The sequence below is a fragment of the Phasianus colchicus genome, chromosome 14 (assembly GCF_987193195.1).
Source record: "Phasianus colchicus chromosome 14, bPhaCol1.hap1.1, whole genome shotgun sequence".
In the NCBI taxonomy this organism is placed as follows: domain Eukaryota; kingdom Metazoa; phylum Chordata; class Aves; order Galliformes; family Phasianidae; genus Phasianus; species Phasianus colchicus.
Window position 1 is genome coordinate 15,882,702 of NC_143449.1, and position 17,726 is coordinate 15,900,427.

The 17,726-nt window shown below is 48.4% G+C and overlaps 2 protein-coding genes across 3 annotated transcripts in view; one reads left to right on the top strand and one right to left on the bottom strand.

Moving 5' to 3' along the window:
- The window catches only part of ARHGEF6 (Rac/Cdc42 guanine nucleotide exchange factor 6), a 30,862-nt gene extending 24,093 nt beyond the window's left edge, over positions 1–6,769 (top strand). The window contains exons 17-22 of one of the 2 annotated variants that reach the window (XM_031594264.2): positions 1,069–1,089; positions 2,056–2,149; positions 2,652–2,741; positions 3,438–3,537; positions 4,366–4,420; positions 4,711–6,769. In XM_031594264.2, coding sequence (XP_031450124.1) covers positions 1,069–1,089; positions 2,056–2,149; positions 2,652–2,741; positions 3,438–3,537; positions 4,366–4,420; positions 4,711–4,851 — 501 coding nt within the window. In that variant the 3' untranslated portion in view covers positions 4,852–6,769. The remainder of the gene's footprint in view (positions 1–1,068; positions 1,090–2,055; positions 2,150–2,651; positions 2,742–3,437; positions 3,538–4,365; positions 4,421–4,710) is intronic. The other variant, XM_090150323.1, reaches the window with a different exon arrangement.
- Positions 6,770–8,652: 1,883 nt separating this feature from the next.
- On the bottom strand, positions 8,653–13,962 carry CD40LG (CD40 ligand). Its single transcript, XM_031594263.2, has 6 exons — positions 13,699–13,962; positions 12,484–12,621; positions 11,636–11,681; positions 11,324–11,371; positions 11,087–11,149; positions 8,653–10,227 (listed from the first exon to the last, which is right to left on the bottom strand). Exons 1-6 carry the CDS (start codon positions 13,852–13,854, stop codon positions 9,860–9,862), a joined length of 819 nt encoding a protein of 272 aa, XP_031450123.2. The 5' UTR covers positions 13,855–13,962; the 3' UTR covers positions 8,653–9,859.
- Between the last annotated feature and the right edge of the window lie 3,764 nt (positions 13,963–17,726).

The window sequence follows — 17,726 nt, forward strand, 5'->3', positions numbered from 1 at the left end:
ATCACAGCACCCCCAGCCTTCATGCGCCTTCATTTGCAAGCACTGATGCAGAGTCCTTCAATAGCTAAGAGCTTCTCTACAACCTCTGTGTGATAGCCCTGGGCATGCAGCCCATGGCCCTGCAGTGGCAATTGCAGGTGTTGACCCCAGATTAAACTGCAGCACAAAATGAGCGATGCTAACAGCTCAGCACAAGTCTCCTTGCTTCTATAATGAACAAATAGAACCATTTCAAGTGTCTCTTGCAGGGAAGAGCGTGGGGGAGTTTGATTAAAAGATGAGAGATTTTCAGACATCCATTGTTACTTTAATTGGCTTCTGATGGTGTAGGATGGGATGGCACAGTCTTGTGCATTTCCTCATACCTAGCTGTGTTCAGGAAACCCCAGAACCTGCTTGCGTACCGCACAGCACCGCTGTTATTTCCATTGAAATTGGGTCATTTTTCCTGTTCTGTTTCCAGTAATCATTTGCAATGACAGAGCAGGTGCTGTGGGTAAAGCAGTGTGCCCGGATTCAGGTTAGTTAGCAAACTGAGAAAGGTTTACAGATGATTTCCATTTCTTTTTTTTCTTTTTGTCAGTTGCATTAGGTGAAGGGTTTTTTTAGCACTGGGATTTGTAACTTCTGCTGGTCGGAGCAGCAGGAGAGCCATGCAGTGCTCTCTGAGAAGTCACAGCCCTGGGCTTTGCCATAAGTTGGGCAGAGCACTGCATCCCTTCGTCCCCAGGCATCAGTCGTATGGATGTCAGCCCGTTTCAAGCACCGTTCTCTTAAACAAGCAACATCTACTGAAACCTACCACTAACCCAGGAAGCATGCTCTCTATATGGATGTGTTCAGAGTGGATTAATGCCCGCTTCCCATATGTTTTCCATGTAACTTTTTCAGTTTTGCATGACGCCATTCTCCTTTGCATGCTGATAGCAGAAGCAGTGTGGAGGGTGTGACGATTAATCACAACACTAACATTTAAATGTGTTTTAGAATTGTGGATTTAAAGGACTTGGTCAGTAAAATCATCAGTCTCTCACACTCATCTTCTCTTTCTTTGCATATTCATTGTAGAGGATGTCTTATATTTTGAAGGTAAGGGTAGATACATCTCTTTGGCTTGTTGTGGCAAAGACTGCTTGGTGCTGTTCATGCTTCTTGTGCTTGCACAACCCTCGTTTTGCCTGGCTGCATCCATAACTTAACACGAGAGTCAGTGGCAATTGGCAAATGCTGAGATCTCTCAAGAAGGATTTAGGACCCTGATACTAAAACTTCCTGGCATGCCTCGTCATTCCTTAAAATTGGAATTGCATGTAACCTATTAATATACTAATTCCTAATCAGCAAGATGTGTAACTCAGTGAAGGAGACAAAGAGCTTGTGTTCCTTCCTTGTGAAGCCATAGCAAACACTAACTGTGTGTGTGTGTTTGTTTGTTCTCTGTGTATGTTGGGGGGTATGTGTACTCTCAAGCAAATGCACTGAGAAGCAATGTCATTTGCTATTTTTTTAATTAGAAATCTAGTTGTGTCAAAGAAATAATATTTTAAAGTTTTCTGACAGAGGCCACATTACTGATAAGCAAACCCAGAATGCTGTGAATGTGGCTGAGTTCTTTGGCCAAAGGCTGTTAGCTGAGGGATATCTGCTAAAGGAGCGTGTCCTGTCCCAGACCTGCAGGTGCAATTAGGAAACATTTCTACTCAGTGAGGTGATGGAGTCACTGTTCCTGGAGGTGCTCCTGAACCATGGGGATGTGGCACAGAGGGACGTGGTGATGGGCATGGCGGGGTGGGTTGGGGCTGGACTTGGGGATCTTAGTGATCTTTTCCAACCTGAATGATTCTATGAATTCCCACCTTTGTGAGAGGGAGCAGTGGACACAGAACTGTACATGGGAAAAGCAAAGAACACCATTTCCCCCCAGCGCTGTCATTGTCTGCTTTGTAGTTCTGTAATGCTTTGTGCGTAGCGCCAATAGCTGCATCCAGCCCGAGCTGCTCTGCTGCTGGAGCTGCCTTTGGTGCTGGTTAAACACAATGCTCTGTTTCCCTATAGGACTCCAGCAAAAGTCCGAAAACAATGAAGAAGTTTCTTCCAAAAAGGAAAACTGAGAGAAAAGCATCAGATGAAGAGTTTGTTATTAGGAAAAGTAAGTGCTGATTCTTTTTCTCTTCTTTTCTGAGGTTTGAGCTCAGCAGTCTTCACGGGGCTTTGAGAAGGGCTTTTCTTACCTTGCAAGGTGCAGCACAGCAGTGAGCTCACGTGCTGCTGGGGCTCCAGGTGTGTGCAGAACCTGAGCTGGGGCTCCAGGCAGCACCATGGCTCTCAGTGTGATTCCCACCACGAAGCCACATGGCTGCAGGCGGTTCATTGTGGCCACAAAGCCAAGGAGCTGCTAGAAAGTACTCAGACACTGTGCTGGCCCTGAGTTCTGCTAGGCAGCTAGAAGTGTGCCTTCACACCATTTAGTCATGGTGCTCAATGTCACAGGATGTTGCAAAGGCCAGAAAATGTGAAGGAGCTCAGAAAGGAATTAGGGAAAGTCCCACGGCTGTCAGTCAAGGAAACAACATTCTCTTACCCAAAGGCTGGGAGAAATGAACACAGAGAGCTTGGCTTTTGCAGCAGCTGATGTCTGTGTTATGTTCCAGGTACTGCTGCACTGGAGGAAGATGCTCAGATCCTGAAGGTGATCGAGGCATACTGCACTGGGGCGGGTTTCCAGCAGGCACTCAGCTCAGGTGGGCACACAGCAGGTTCTTGAATGCTCCTCCTGCCTGTAACACTGATAACCCTCTGGGAAAAAACAGCTTGTTACATCAGTGAGCAGAGAGACTCATGTTAGGAAACTGTGTGGTGTTCAATCTTTGAGATAAGGGAGCTTCATCTATTCAGCGGTTTAGTTGCCATTGTTTTTCTTCTAAACACAGAGAATGAGCAGATAGGAGGGCAGATGAGACACAGCTACTTCACCAGCACTCGTTAGGAATTAAACAACCTAGTCAGTGCCTGTGGCTGTCAGCACTGAAAACCTGATGCTAATCTCAGGTTGCATGTAGCTTTAGAAAGGAAGCATGAATATTATCTCTCCATCAGCTGCGTATTTAAGAACAAGCTGCTTCATAAGAACCTATCTACCATCTTCAACTCTGGAAATAAAACTATTTATCACTGCTGGTAAGATGTCAAATTAAATCACTGAACTATCAAATAATGGCATGTTTGTGAAAGGGAGACCGTGTTCTTCAGAGAGCTCCTGACCCTCACCGAGGCATTTCATTTATAAGTAATGATGGAGCTTTGAGTGCTGCTGGAAGCTGTCCCTCGCTGCTCTGGTTCGGCAGCACACCCAGCCCCTGCTTTGCTCTCCCAGCCTCTGCTGTGGACTCCAGGAAAAGTCTCCCTTTTTCTCCCTGATGAGCACTTCTTGCACGCAGGCTCCCGTAAGGACTCCATCCCCCAAGTCCTTCTTCCTGAGGAGGAGAAAATCATCATCGAGGAAACGAGGAGCAATGGTCAGACTGTCACGGAGGAAAAGTAAGTGAGGCTGCAGACCCATGGCCAAGCTGCTGCCTTGTCCCAAGAGCACAAGGCTATTCCAGTGGCTATTTTCTCCCTTTTTAAGTACAGAGCTATATTCTCAGCAGCTCAGAGATGGCTGCTTTCCCCTGGGAGCCCACGCACAGGTCCTGAGAGCCAATGTATGGAGTCCCAGCGCTCCTCTGGGTATAGTGAACTGGGTCAGGGAGGACAGAACCAAATAAGTAGCTTTGTTGTTTGTTTTTCTTCTCCAACTGCAGACACTGTGCTCTGCTGCTGCCCTTCGAAGTGCTGCCTGAGTGCTCCCAGCCTGCTCCATAGCTTCAGCATTGGGGTGGTGGTGTTGGCCCCCTCCTCTCACCCAAGCGGTGCATTCTTTCTAGGTTTACTTTTTGCATCACAGCCTGAAGGATTTGGGGCTGCTCTGTAAGATATACTTCAGTTTAAAAACCATTGTTGTTATTTTTTGCAGTAGCATAAACAAGGAAGCCAAACCACAGACCTTGTTGATAACTTCAAGACAGCAAAGCAGGGTTGGTTTGGTTTGTTGTTTTTTTGTTTTTTTTTTCAAGTTTTGAGAAAAGAGATGTGAATTTTTGGCTGATGGTCTACCAATGCTCCTGAGTGACCTCAGTGGCAGCAGTGCCTTTGGCTATGCAAAGCTTGTAATGGAGAAGAAGAAAATGCAAAGAAAAGGGGAAAACAGGGGGATGGAAGCACCATTGCTTCAGTCGACAAGCTCCCAATGCTGTTGCTGTTTTACTGCACTTCAGCTCCTTATGTTTTCATTTGATTTCTGTTTTCTTGCATTTTTTCTTTCTGCAGGAGCCTTGTTGACACAGTTTATGCACTGAAAGACGAAGTGAAGGAACTGAAACAGGTAACTGCAGTGGTTCTGTTTGTCTGAGTCGGCCGGGTGACGTCTGGGAGAAATCTCACCTGGTCCCATCCTGTAGCTGTAGACACATTGCTGCTGCCATGCCCATCTGCCAGTGTTGAGGGTCTTCTTGAACAAATCAGACCTCAAATAGCCCATGTGGTTCAACTCAGAGGGCTGTGACCCTGGCACTTTGTCACACGTGCCACATGCCCCTGGCACCTTGGCACCTTGGCTTGTGGAGTACATGGGTATTAACCACCCCATTCTTCCTTTATTTTTCCGCTTCATAGGAGAACAAAAGGATGAAGCAGTGTTTGGAGGAAGAGCTGAAGTCCCGGAAGGACCTGGAGAAGCTGGTGCGGCGGCTGCTGAAGCAGACAGATGAGTGCAGCAGGGAGGAGACGGGACGCAAATCATCGCTGATTGCCTGAGCTCAAGGAGAAGCTGTTGGCAGTGTGACCTCAGGTGTATTTTGGGAAGCAGAACTGGATCCTTTGCCTCTTCTTCCTCCTCATTTTGTTGGTCCGGGGAATTTTGTTACCAAAAAAAAAGAAAAAAAATAGTTTTTTCTTCCATCCAATAAGGAAATCAAGCAAACAAGCAATCTATCACAACTCAAGCATCAGTGAGCGGTCCGTGATTCACAATCCATCTGCAGCAGCTGATACCTCATTGGAGCAAACCCAGCCTGTGCCAGTGACTGCTGCTCACAGAGGGTTTGGCAGCAGTTTCCCATCACTTCTTGATGCTTTCATTCTCTTCAAAAGCACTAGTACTTATTTATTGAATGAAAACAGTATTGAGATGGCAATGAGCAGAAACCAAAAAAGCACCGTGCTCCTTTTTTCAGATAATCACAACTGGGGAAGCTATTCCCATCCACCTTCTTCTTCCCCGTTTATTGACTGTAGTGAACTACAGCCCAGCAATACTGCAGTTCCTGTGTGGCCTCGATACTGATTAAAACATGCAATTAACACAAAGGCGTTTTAATTCCTTGGGGAAGTCAAACCTGGAGCACCTGTCAGAGCACACGAGAAGGTGTATTGCACAGTACTGCCTCCTAAGAGCTCATTGTTAGCACAACAGGTAGTGCCCCCAGCCCCTTTTCTTAAGCATGACCAGGAACTCTTACCCCCTGCTTTCTTTTCACTTGGAGTGTCCACGTATTATATGAGTTTATAGTTTTGCTGTGCTTCCCCTCGCAGGATATGCTTTTCTCCATATGAAATGCAAACACTGCTTGACAGCAAAAACACCCCCCAGGTATGCTCGTCCCCTTCTCCCTTCTGCCCACATTAGGCTCCTGCCTGAAGGCCAGGGTGGCCGCTTCTCCCCCATTGCCCCAAAGGGGCTTTTCTTATAGGAAAAAGGAACTTCTGGGATAGGAAAGGTATTTATATTTAGGCTTTGACAAGAGCTGGAATGCTCCTGGGGCAAGGACGTGCAGCACCTCCCAGATCCCTGCATAGCTCCTTGAACACAGCACACGGACAACATGCATATGTATCCAGTTATCTTCACTTTATTTGGTGTTACACCCTAGTTTATAACTGATGTTTTCCTTCCTTCCTTAGCAGCATTTACAATTAACCTTTTGTTAATTATAAGCCTTCAGTGTATCACATGGCAGCACGGTCCCTGTGCATGCAGACACACTGCAGCTTCTTACAGTCCTACGTCGGTCATGAAGGATATAACAGAGTCAATAATTACGATTCTCTCCTTGCAATTAAAATTCAGGCAGAACATAGCAAAGAGTCTTTAGGGCGAGCTGGACCCTGCTGTGCTAGTAAGCCATTTCCCAGCATAACCATCTTCCTGCATATGCTGGAGCTTGGCTGCACTGCTGTCTGCCCCAGCATCATCATGCCCAAAGATGGGCTGGGCTGGGGTTCACACCATGCAGTCAGCACAAGGAGGAAAACCAAGGGCCATTTGTACACCTAGGAGAAGGTAGGAATGTTTCCCCACTGCCCACGGTTTAGTTGAAACCTGTGCTGTGTACATATGCATGTTTATAAGATGTAAGGTGATGGAGGCTGCACTGGGATGTTTTTGATCAGGCGTTTGTTAAGAGCTAGAAGCCAAAAAAATAAAAAGGAAAAGAAGCCATGCCGGATGGACAGCAATGTTTCCATATTTACTTTGTTTACAGTGCTTTGTAAATAGGTTCCAGTGAGTCTGTCTTTAGATGGATGTTGTGTCAGCTGCCTTCCACTTTATCTTTGTCACGTAGGTTTATTTACTGTAACTACTTGTGCAAGTTCAACTTTTCTAACATGTTTTTATTTTGGACAGTTTTTTAATTGACATTTTCAACAAATAAAGGATAAAAATCGCTTCTTAGCCCTTTGTGTCCATCTCCCCTCTCTCTGGGGCTGCACTGAGGGAAACAAGTCAGTGCAGCACAGAAACCTGCTGAGCACTCAGCAAGTACAGCAGCACTTGCTATGGGCATCTTTTGTTTCAGAGAAAAGGGGCTGAAATGCTGGGTTCTGCACTCTGACACACTGGACAGCAGGGGAATGCTGGTGTGGATGGTCACCATGGCATTTAGGGATCATTCCCATTGGTGCTGGGGCAGGGAGATGCGTTTCCATCCCTTGCGTCCCAGTTGTGTCCCGTTGTCAGGAATGCTTTATGGAGAGGAGCTCTTCTCCATTGCACCACTTGGTTGCTGTAGATAAGCCACTTCCTGCCTGTTTTAATTTTTTTTTGTTTTGTTTTGTTTTTGTTACTGCTTTATCTTTTTTTTTTTTTTTTTTTCTGGGGATTAGGTGTGGTGACAGGATTTCCTTTGGTCTACTGCTTGGACAAGTCCTCTCTTGCACCCTGGTATCTTTAACTCTTTGGTGGGACATTCAGGAAACTGCAGAGCCAGAGCAGTGCTACATCCAAACCCGATGTCCTTGAGCAACAAGTGGTCCAGAGAGCAAAGGCAAAGCAACCCTCAGCTCATTTTGGAGGGAGCACCTCCCTTCCCACATCCCCATGGGGCCAAATCCAGGTCTTAACCAGAACCCCCCACTCTCTACTGAGTACGGACTCCGTTTATCCCCTTCCCTTACACCAGGTCCCTTTGCACAAGCAAAATAATGCAGGCAGCACCAGCATCCTCCAGGCAACAGAGCTGGGCTTCAAAAGCCACCAGCGTGAGAACAGACCCAAAAAGCAGCTTAATGTGTGCAGTCAGACCCCCAGTGAGGCTGGGGCAGCCTGGGAGGTGCCCATTTGGTCCACATGCCAGGGCAGCTGCCACCGAGGTGTATTCATCTTCCCCTTGGCTCCTTCTCACTTCTTCACTTAGGAAGGAGAAAAATCATCTTAGAAACCATAAATTCCACAGCCCAATAAGTGACAGCGGGGCCCTGCAGTGAGGGAAAAATCAGTGTATTGATGACCTTCAAACTTTCCACAGGGAGAGGAAAGCTGCGGCACCGCGGAGGGAAGGAGAACAAAGCAGCCCGGGAGAAGGCCATGGGCTGAGCCTGACAGCTGGATGGTGACACACACATCGCCTCTCCTCCCACGTGCAGCCTCTCATCAGCATCTCACAGGCTATTTTTGGCAAGCGAAGAAACAGAGGCAAGAAACAAGAGCCCCAGGAAAGGCAGCGGTGCGAGGCTGGGAGACTGGCTGGAAGGGAGAGATAGCATTTAACAGCTTTCCAGCCCAGCAGCATCTCTACTCCTGAGAGCACTACCCTCCCCACCCAGATCCCTACAGGCTCTGACCTTGTGCACCGCATCATCCCATCCACCTGCTGCAAAGCAGGAAAGAGAACCTTGCATCACCCAGGCAAAAGCAAAAGACCTGTTCCAGCCAGGTGCTATAAATCTCCTAAATGAGCCCCTCCAGCTGCACCTCATGCTGCCCTCCTGCTCTCCTGCCCTTGCTTGGAATGCACCCAGCCCTGCCCTGCATCTCCAGTGTGTCCCAATGTGTTTGGGGCCAGCTCTCCCCACTGTGTCCCTTGCACTGTCCTGATGCCCTGCTGATCCCCAAACCCTGTATAGGACATCAAGAGGTCACACTGGGAAAGGTTTGCAGCATTCAAAGCAGACAAAGCCCCCCATCATGGGGCATGATGCTATCCAAAGCCCCATTGCAGCAGGTACTGCAGGGCTCGACAATGCTCTGCAGCTTGCATGATGCATCAGATACACTCAGGAATGGGGACTCCAAATGTCAAAAGGCATTACAAAACACAACCACAGCCACATGCAGCTCCTTCACACTGTGCAGTTTCCCATGCACTTTGGGTTAGTCCCTCTGTCCATAAATATGAGGCAGTTTTAGCTCAAGTTAAATAAATAGTTTTTATACATGGCATGGTACAAGAACGCTCCGTTCTCAGACAAAGTTATGCAGCTTTGGAGAACAGCCACAATAAACTGCAAATTGAATTATGACAAAACCAGGCAGGCTTAGCAATCCTGCTCTGATTTTGTGGAGGCAGCAGTGGGCACTCATCACTGATGTGTCCAACCTGGCAGCACCTGCACTCGAGCACCGCAGCAGAACCAGGCCCACAGCCTCATGCCACGCAAACCCCAGGAAGCACCCAGATCTGATATCTCCTCCACTTGTAGACTTGTTGCCTCCAGGAATGTTCCCAATCTTTGTGCATCCCCTGCCACCTCAGTGCTTTCCTGGTTCTGCTCCCACAGAGGACAGCTAGAGAGAGGCAGCATGTCCAAACCATGCCAAAACCCTTCCACAGGGGCTCTTTATTTGGCATGAGAGCATTCTCTTGGGCAAATTTGGTTCACCAGAAGCAGAGCAACACCAGTGCCTTACCAGAGCTCTGGGTTGAAAGCAGCAGCCACCCCCAGCCACCAACAGTGTTTTTGATGATGGTTGAATTTCAACCAGCACAAACTTGGACATGTTGAGCAAGAAGGCTGAGTCCTGTAGGCAGCTATGAGTGGAAAAAAGGAGTTTTCAGCATAATACAGTTAGGGTGGCAATAATGTATCACCAACAGCCAACATGTAGGGACAGTGCCTGGCTGATCGATTCCTTTAGAGATGTTCTTCAGCCTTTTAATGTTTTTTTCCGTTGATGTTCTGTAAACAGATGGGTACAGGAGATAAGCTCGAACCTAGCATGGCCAGAGCGCCCTGAGCCATCCTAAGGTGTTAGGAAGGAAAGAGCATTGGTAGAGTTTGCTAAATTATGGGGCGTAATGGGGCCAGCAGAGCAGGGCATGATAGACCAGACACGCAACCCTACCAATGAAAGAAAAAAAAGAAGTGCAGACAACGACAGCTTCAAACTTTTTTCCTTTCCTGTTCTCAGGGCCCCTTGGCCCTCATCAATAAATAACAAAATATACAATATAAGAAACAAGAACAACAAAGAGGCAGAGGAACATAAATAGGGGAAACAGGGAAAGCCCCTTGGCTCAACAGAGTCGGGCTGCGCCCTTCCTCTCTACAGCTTGAACATGCCAAAGTAGGTGTTGCCAGGGTTGGTGTTCACTAGCGTTGAGTCCGTCACGTTGACGAAGACCATGTCGCCCTGCCGCAGCTCAAAGACACCGCCCTCCCGGATGGACTGGAGCTCACAGAGAGCCGTGGAGGTGCTGTGCGTGTCGAGTCCCTTCATCAGGAGACGGTCCTCTTCCATGGGGAGGTACAAATAAATATAGAGGGTGAACGGCGCCGAAGCCGCCGCCTTGGTGCAGAAGCTGACTTGTGCGTAGATGTAGTAGAGCCCTGCTTTCTCCACCTTCAGCTTCCCCTCATGGTAGGAGATCAAGTTGCTTGTTGGGGCATAGCTCGTCGTCTTCCACTCCAGCACTGGGGAGAAAATATGGCTATTGAGCTTGGATAGATTTTGCTTGGGAGGCTGATTTTGTAGGGCAGCCCCTTGGTCATTTGGCATCACAGCCTCCAACCCCAATGGGGCAAAAGGGGGTTCCTGTCCACCCCAAGACACCATCCCCAAGCCATGGGACACAGATTCCCATCCCTGAAGCTGGGATGCAGTTGGTGAGACACAAGGCCTTGCACTGATGTGAATGGAGAAGCACCTTGCCTCCTTCATCTAACCACGTGGACGTCATAGAATCATAGACTGGCTTGGGTTGGAAGTGACCTTAAAGATCAGTGCTTGGGGCAGAGGTAAGACTTCTCCAAAGAAGTGCAAAAATGAGCATCTGGTGCTGCTCCCACCTCTAGGAGCTCTGCCTACCCCACAGACCTGCTGCTGCCATCATGCTGCCATCGCTTCTGGGGCACGAGTGGTGTCCTTGGAGCAGCTTGTGGACATGAACTCTCATGGAGACATCTCCTCTGCCCCGACTGCCGAATCACAAAGCTCCTGGCAGCCCATTGAGATTGGGACTGCTTTGTAATTGCAACAAGTGCTCAAACAGGGAGTTTCAAAATGCAGCAAGCATCTTGATTCTTTGATCTTATCTAATACAGAGCTTTCCACAGGTAGACTGAGCTCTGGGTGAATTGCTGCGTCAGAGATGGAAAGAGCAGTTGCCGATTACCGGCAGTTACTCCAGAATTAAATCAAACATGCTCTGATTGAGAAATCCTTGTGAGACTGGGAGGCTGACCCTGCAAACTCTTATTTGCCTCGGTAAGCCATGTGGGATGGCACGTAGATAGGGCCGTGCTGGGGACAAAGCCACGAGTGCTGCCTTACCTCGCACTGCTCTGCTGCTCTTCACCCCTGCCAGGTGCGTTGCAATCGGCTGCCTCTTCTCCTCTGCAATTTGGAAACACTGGTGTTACTGGGGCCCAGCACTGCTCTACCCCCACAATCTGGAATTCCCATGGCTTCTCCATGGTGCACATCCAGCCCAGAGGCAGTCTGCAAAGCCCCCTCCCCTCTGAATGAGGAAGGATCTGGCCTCAGCAATTACGTGACTTGGATGCTTACCTGCCACAGATGTCTCATTCCTACTCTTCCAGTGGGGGTGCTCATGACCTGCGAGGAGAAAAAGGGAAGGATTTAATTTTGAGTTTGTTTTCATCAACTTTGGTCAATGCAGTATCTTGGCAAGACAACTGTGTCCAGGTCTGTGCCAACCCCATGCCATGCACAGTCCCACCCATGGAGATGCTCTGCTGCTCCCGACAGACTCCACCAAGGGGATCAAAGGACCCGACCCTCTCTTCTGTCCCCTGCCCCCTGCCCCTTCCCCCTGCAGTCACTCATCTCTCCTCCCTTCAGCAGCACCATGACACTCACCTCTGTGCATTTCAAATTTTGGCAACTCCTCGCTGGCTGTCCTATCCTGCAACAACAGCAAAAATATATACTTGAAGATATGTATCCTTACATTTTCTAAAAATAATACACTCCTTTAAGATGTATGAATCAAACATCATTAAAGCCTGTATGTAAAGGATGCTCTGGACAAAATTCAATTGGTGCTGTTTGTTACCAGCAGAAGGTACCAGAAGCCATCACATCCCCCAGCACCTTCCCAGAATTATGTACGGCTGTGGGCTGCCCTGCTCTTTGCAGCATAAGGGTTGCAGAGCTTTTGGACTTAGGTCTTTAATTTTAATAATGCTGTGCAATTAAAATGCTCTGCAAGGTGGCTTTTCTGCACCCAAACGTGAGAAACCTCTGCCAGTAGGTGGAAGTGATGTTCCTAAGCCATGGGGAGGCATTTGCATGGCATCTTCCTCCTGCTCCTTGCTGGACTCAACTCCAGCTGATCCAAGTCATGCACTGTCATTAATGGCTGAGCTTGAAAGTGTTCCTAACATCCTCCTTCCCACCCGCACAGCAACTGAGAGAGCTGGAAGACAGCAGAACACCAATAGTTTTCAGGCCAGGATGGCAGCTCCATCCCATCCCGCCTTGGGCATGCTGCAGTTGGACCTGCTCTGGACACACTTTGGGGAAAAAGTGAATGAGATTTTTCATCGATGTCAATAGTGTAAAAATATCATGTAAAAAAAGGTATAAAAAAGAGCACTTGTTCTGTAGCCCCAAGATTTCAAGAAGGCTTTGGGTGATGCTTTGTGTGTGGCTGGGAGTCTCTCTCCACCTTCAGCAGGGGTTGTATCCACCCAGCAGCGATCTACCTTGCACTGGAGGTCCTGGAAGCCTTTTAGAACTTTTTCACAGTCCAATAATGTTGACTTCTGACCTTCTTCTGTCTGACATTTCTGCACTTTCCTCAGGAAGATGTAATCTTCATTTAAACTCAACACCTCTTCCATCTGCCAATGGGGGAGAGAAGAGAGAGGGTCAGTGAGTTGCTGCTGGGGAATGCAGATAAGAGGCATCCTCTCCAAATCACAGCTTGGGAAGGTCAGTGGTCTTCGCTCAGCATGGGGAGGAGAGAGACACCAATTGCTCCCACCATCCACCAGCAAAATCCACTGGTGGTGCCCCAACCCAGAGCTGCCCCACTTTGCTCGGCCAGGAAGCCCACGCCCCAGGCTGTCACCCACTTACATCTTAATTTAGATCAAGACAACACATTTAAAAGGTGCTAATACCAGTCTTATCTTTGCATCTGCATTCTGGGTTCAAGATCTATTCCATTTCTGTAGTTTATACGTTTTCTGCTTTGGGGGAAACAGTTTTAGATCAGTGATTTTAAGCATTGTGCGGTGCTGCTGCAGTCACAGCAACTTCAAATACAGCTTTTCAGCTTTTCTGTTTTTGCTAAGTGAAGTCTCACATGTGGGACAGGATTATGGATACTACGCACCTTCCATCAAAAAGGGTGAAGTATTAAGGTCCACTGCTTATTTTCCCAAAGCAGAAAGAATCCCACAATCATAAAACTGTTTGAATTGGAAGGGATCTTTAAAGTCATCCAGTGCATATTGCCCGAAATAAACAGGGATATCTACATCTCCATCAGGTGCTCAGAGCCCCGTCCAGCCTGACCTTGAAAAACTTAATTTCTGGACTCTCTTACCCCTGATGAGTGCCCCAGTGCTGCTGTGGCATCAGCACGACCAGCAGGAACCCGAAAGCTAACACAGCACCCTGGTTCACTCAGACTGGCTACTTCTGCCAGGTTTGCCCTTAGCAGCTCCTCTTTATCAATCCATTCTCACTTTGTTAACGAAAGGAACAGATCTCTTCATCTATGTACATCTTCTCTTAGCGGCAAGTTAGAGCAGAAACAAGAACACGGCTGTATAAACCCCATTCCTGCATCAGTCCAGTGGTCAGCAACATCTTGCCCAATGTTCCTCCTTTGGGTGACCAGCCCTCTCCATGCTGAAGGCAAATGGTGTTAGCAGTCCAGCAGAGACAACTTCATCTTATCCAACACTTACCTTATCCATCTTCATGTGAAGATATAAGCAGAAAAGTACGGTCCCAATGGTCTGTACCACTATGAATACAGCGAGGAAGCACATAAACATTTTCATGGTGCTGGGAGAGGTGCTGCTCATGGGTCGGGGTGCTGCAGAGCTGTAGGCTTCATTCATCCTCCGGGTACGGTGCTGGTGCTCCTGCAAATGAGCTGCTTGCAAGTAGCATGAGAACTGTTGTGTGAGCAGCCGCTGCTCAAGGGATACAGGTTGCAGCAACCTACACTTCCTGGAAAAAAACCTTCGTAGTGGGTAGGTTTGTTCACCACCATCTCCCACAACAAAAAAGAGGTTGCTTAGACGTCCTTCTCTGGTGCACTTCCATACTTTTTCCTACCATCCTACCAGAAGCAGGTAGCAATTCTTATTCTGAATTTTCATATCTGCCTCCGAAACACTCCTGGCTTTCCCCAGTGTTGTTTTTTTCCTATTGTGGATGAATGCTTCGTGACTAGTCATCTTCAGAGCAAGGTAGACCGTGAGTCAGTGGGCAGTATCGCTGAATTGTGGTGGGGGCTGCCAGGCATTGGGAAGCTTTTTGGAACTCATTCATTTCTCAAAATGGGAAGAAAGACTTTCTATTCTGTTTCCTTTGTGAGAGGGACAATTTTGCAATACTTGGGGAAGGCAGATGGGTTGTGCTGGTTCCTGTCTTTCCCTTGTGTCCCCCAGAGGTGAAGTCTCCCCAGGTAGGATTAGGATGGGTGCTCCTGCAGAAATGGACATCTCTGTGGGCACTGGGACCACAGTGTGGGCATGGCTTCATGCTCCTGGACAGCAAAACTTTGGGTCTTGGTGCTTGGCCATCAGTTTGGAAAGACACATTTTGAGCAGCTTTTCCACCGTCATGGTGAAGTGCTCACCCTGCAATCACAGGCACAAGCATCCTCAGACTGTGTCCCCACTAACACAAATCTGGGCATGGAAAGGGCTGCTGGGGACTCTGGGCACTGCTACCAATCATAGATCTCTGCTATATAGACTAGCTTTGCTCCATGCTAGAGCATAGAAGATGAAGTTGGGCTGCCTGCACGGGGGGCTGGGTTGATCAAACTATCATGCAAAGTTGTTTTGAAAGTAACAGGCTGAAGGCAATGCTCTTATCAGATGTGCACGCAGCAAATAAAGGGCTGGATCCTGCCAGAAGCAGGGTGGTGCTAAGCAGTGCTGCTCACCCACAGTGACAGCAGAGAAGGGCTCCCAGCGCCACGGGGCTGCACAGCACAGCAGGATAGGCTCCAGCACTCGCTTTTGCTATCTACCCACTCTCTCGCATCCTGTCCTGTGTGGTTAGGGTGCTCTTAGCTACAAATGCAAGTGCTGGTAGCAAAGCACAAACATCTTTGCAACCCAGTCAGTATTTGACCTTGGCAGGTCACTGTGTTCCTAAATATAGCCAAATAACCCAAATATAACCCAAATCACAAATGCGTGACAACGCCAGGATCTTTGCTGGCAGCAATTCAGTGGCTGATGGATCTCCAGGGTCCTGTGCCCCCTTGCCATGCTGTCTCTGCCACCCTCTTGCACAGAGTGGAGCACTGAATTATAGAATCATATAATCATGGAATCATTGAGGTTGGAAATGACCTCTAAGGTCATCAAATACAACCATCAACCCATCCCCACAAGGCTGATATGACCATGTCGCTCAGTGCCACATCTCCATGTTTCTAGAACACCTTCAGGGATGATGACTCTATCACTTTCCTGGATAGCCTGTTTGGGACGGGACTGCAGCCCCCATGCTGTTTGAGGGCCCTACAAACCAGTGCTTTCCTTCCCTCTCACGTTGTAACCAGTGTTACCTTTGGAAATATCAGCCCTGGTCCCTGGCAGGGCTCTGAGCTGACAGAACCGTCCCTGCCATGGAGGGTCTGCCACCTGCATCATCAAAAGCTGCTCCCAGGGAAATCCCATGGCACTGGGGGCCACAGCAACCCTTCAGCACACGCTCTTATGTCCTCACCCCATGCCTCAGCCAGAGGGCAACCACTGATATTTTCCAAAGCTCTTCAGACTTTCCTCCAAATTTAATACTCATGCTTGGAGGAAGTCTTCATATGAGAAGCAAAACGACATGAGAAGTCGTTACTTAATACTTTCCCCGAATCCCCAGTGTTGGGACCCAGAGGCAGTCAATAAAGTGTGAAACCACAGCAGTGAGTGATGCAGAGAGCAGCAAATAAGGTTTTGCACAGCAATCCCTGAGCTCTGGCCATCCCCAGCAGATGAAACCTTCTCAGAGATGTTTCTGGATAACCACTTACCACCATTTCACCAAAATGAGAGAAAGATGCAGGAAATGCCGGAAAGCCCAGCCCCAGAGCACACATCTGCAGCTCTATGAGGATAGGGAAAGGCTTCGCTTTGGGGTCCCCAACACAAAATGTTGATGGAAGCTCTCTGGTTTGCTCTGAAAACCAAGAAACACAGCCTCAATAGTCACCAGTGCCCTGACGAAAAAGGCGGTGTGGAAATTATGACAGTGGGGATCCCAGCAGAGAATCGTCAGCGTGCCTTGTTAGGAGGGCAGGCTAGTCGCTCTTCTTCAGGAAAGCATTTTGTTGTGTTGGCAATCCAGCCCCAACCATCTCCTCTGGCACCATTACCAGGTGGTTCTGCACCACATGGGTGGGATGAGGGGCTCAAAATCCTCAAAATCCTCTGGCACCATTACCAAGTCCTGTGGTGGTTCTGCACCTCATGGGTGGGATGAGGGGCTCAAAATCCATGTTAGCTCCTCCAGAGCCAGGTTGTCTCATGGCTAAACATCGTTGGCCACTTCCTGCTGTGGCCAACTTGGGGAAGTGAGCAGAGGGGCATGGAGGGATTAAGGAGCACCCAGTGCTTACCTATGTGGGATTCCCCCAGAGAAGATGAAGTTCACCTGCACCTGGAGACAATCCCACCACTGGGAAGCCAACAGGGTTTTCTTTCACCCCCAGCCCTCATGAACATAACCATACCCATCTGCTCGCGCACCCAAACGACTGAAGTTCTTCCAACCCGAGTGAGACGATGGGAAAATGTGATCCATCGCTTGCATTCCTATTGACCTACTTGCAGTCTTTCCGCTGATCAGCAAATTGTCTCCACTGCACTCGGTTTTGTTTACTGAGAAAATATCCGGTTGCAAGCCCTGGTGATCTGCCACAGGCCGGGAGCAGTTCTGAACACAGCAAGGTGAAAGCTGATAAAAAGAGAGTGAATTTTTTGGGTGCTTGCTGCGGTTTCATGTAACTAGCTCTTTATAACATGCTGCTCACCTCACCAGCTCGTTACACTTGACAAAAGCCAGGTGCTGTGCACCACTATGAGCAATACACTCAGAAAGAGGATTTTACTCTGAGTCACAAAAGGAGTTTGCCTGCAGTGCTGTAGGAGGGATGCGGAAGGAAACCTATGAGAAAAACCTGATTTAGTCCTTTTGACCACGAGCAGATATTTGAGCTTTTCCATCATTTATTTTATCATTTCTTTAGATTTTCTTTTCTTGTGTCTCCCGAGATCTCGTGAGTTCAGGATTACACCCGTCACAGGACAGAGAGGAGACAGACAGAGCCAGAACATCACAGAAAATATCACCAGCATCCGGAGAAGGAAAGGTTACATTACAATTTCCGTTCATTTTTTTTAAACTTTGTATGACTTACAGAAAGCTCTGGAGCACAGAGCAACCTCAGGGTTAGTAGGAAAGGTCTGGCTTGGGATGGTCTATGGAAGAGAAGGGCAGGAGGTGGCCATCATAGCATTATTGTGGCAATTGTAGGCTTCAGCCTGGTTGCTCATGGTGTCACACGCCCACAGAGAGATACCTGTGGGGGTCAGCAAACACTCCAGGCTCCAGCAGGCATAAGGTGAGCTGCCACAGGTCACTGCAAGGCCAGGGGAGAATGCCCAGACATGCAAGGGGACACCTCTCCCTTCTCTGCCATCCTGTTGAGCAACCAAGAGCCGAGGGGAAAAGCTGCAGGGGACAGCACTGG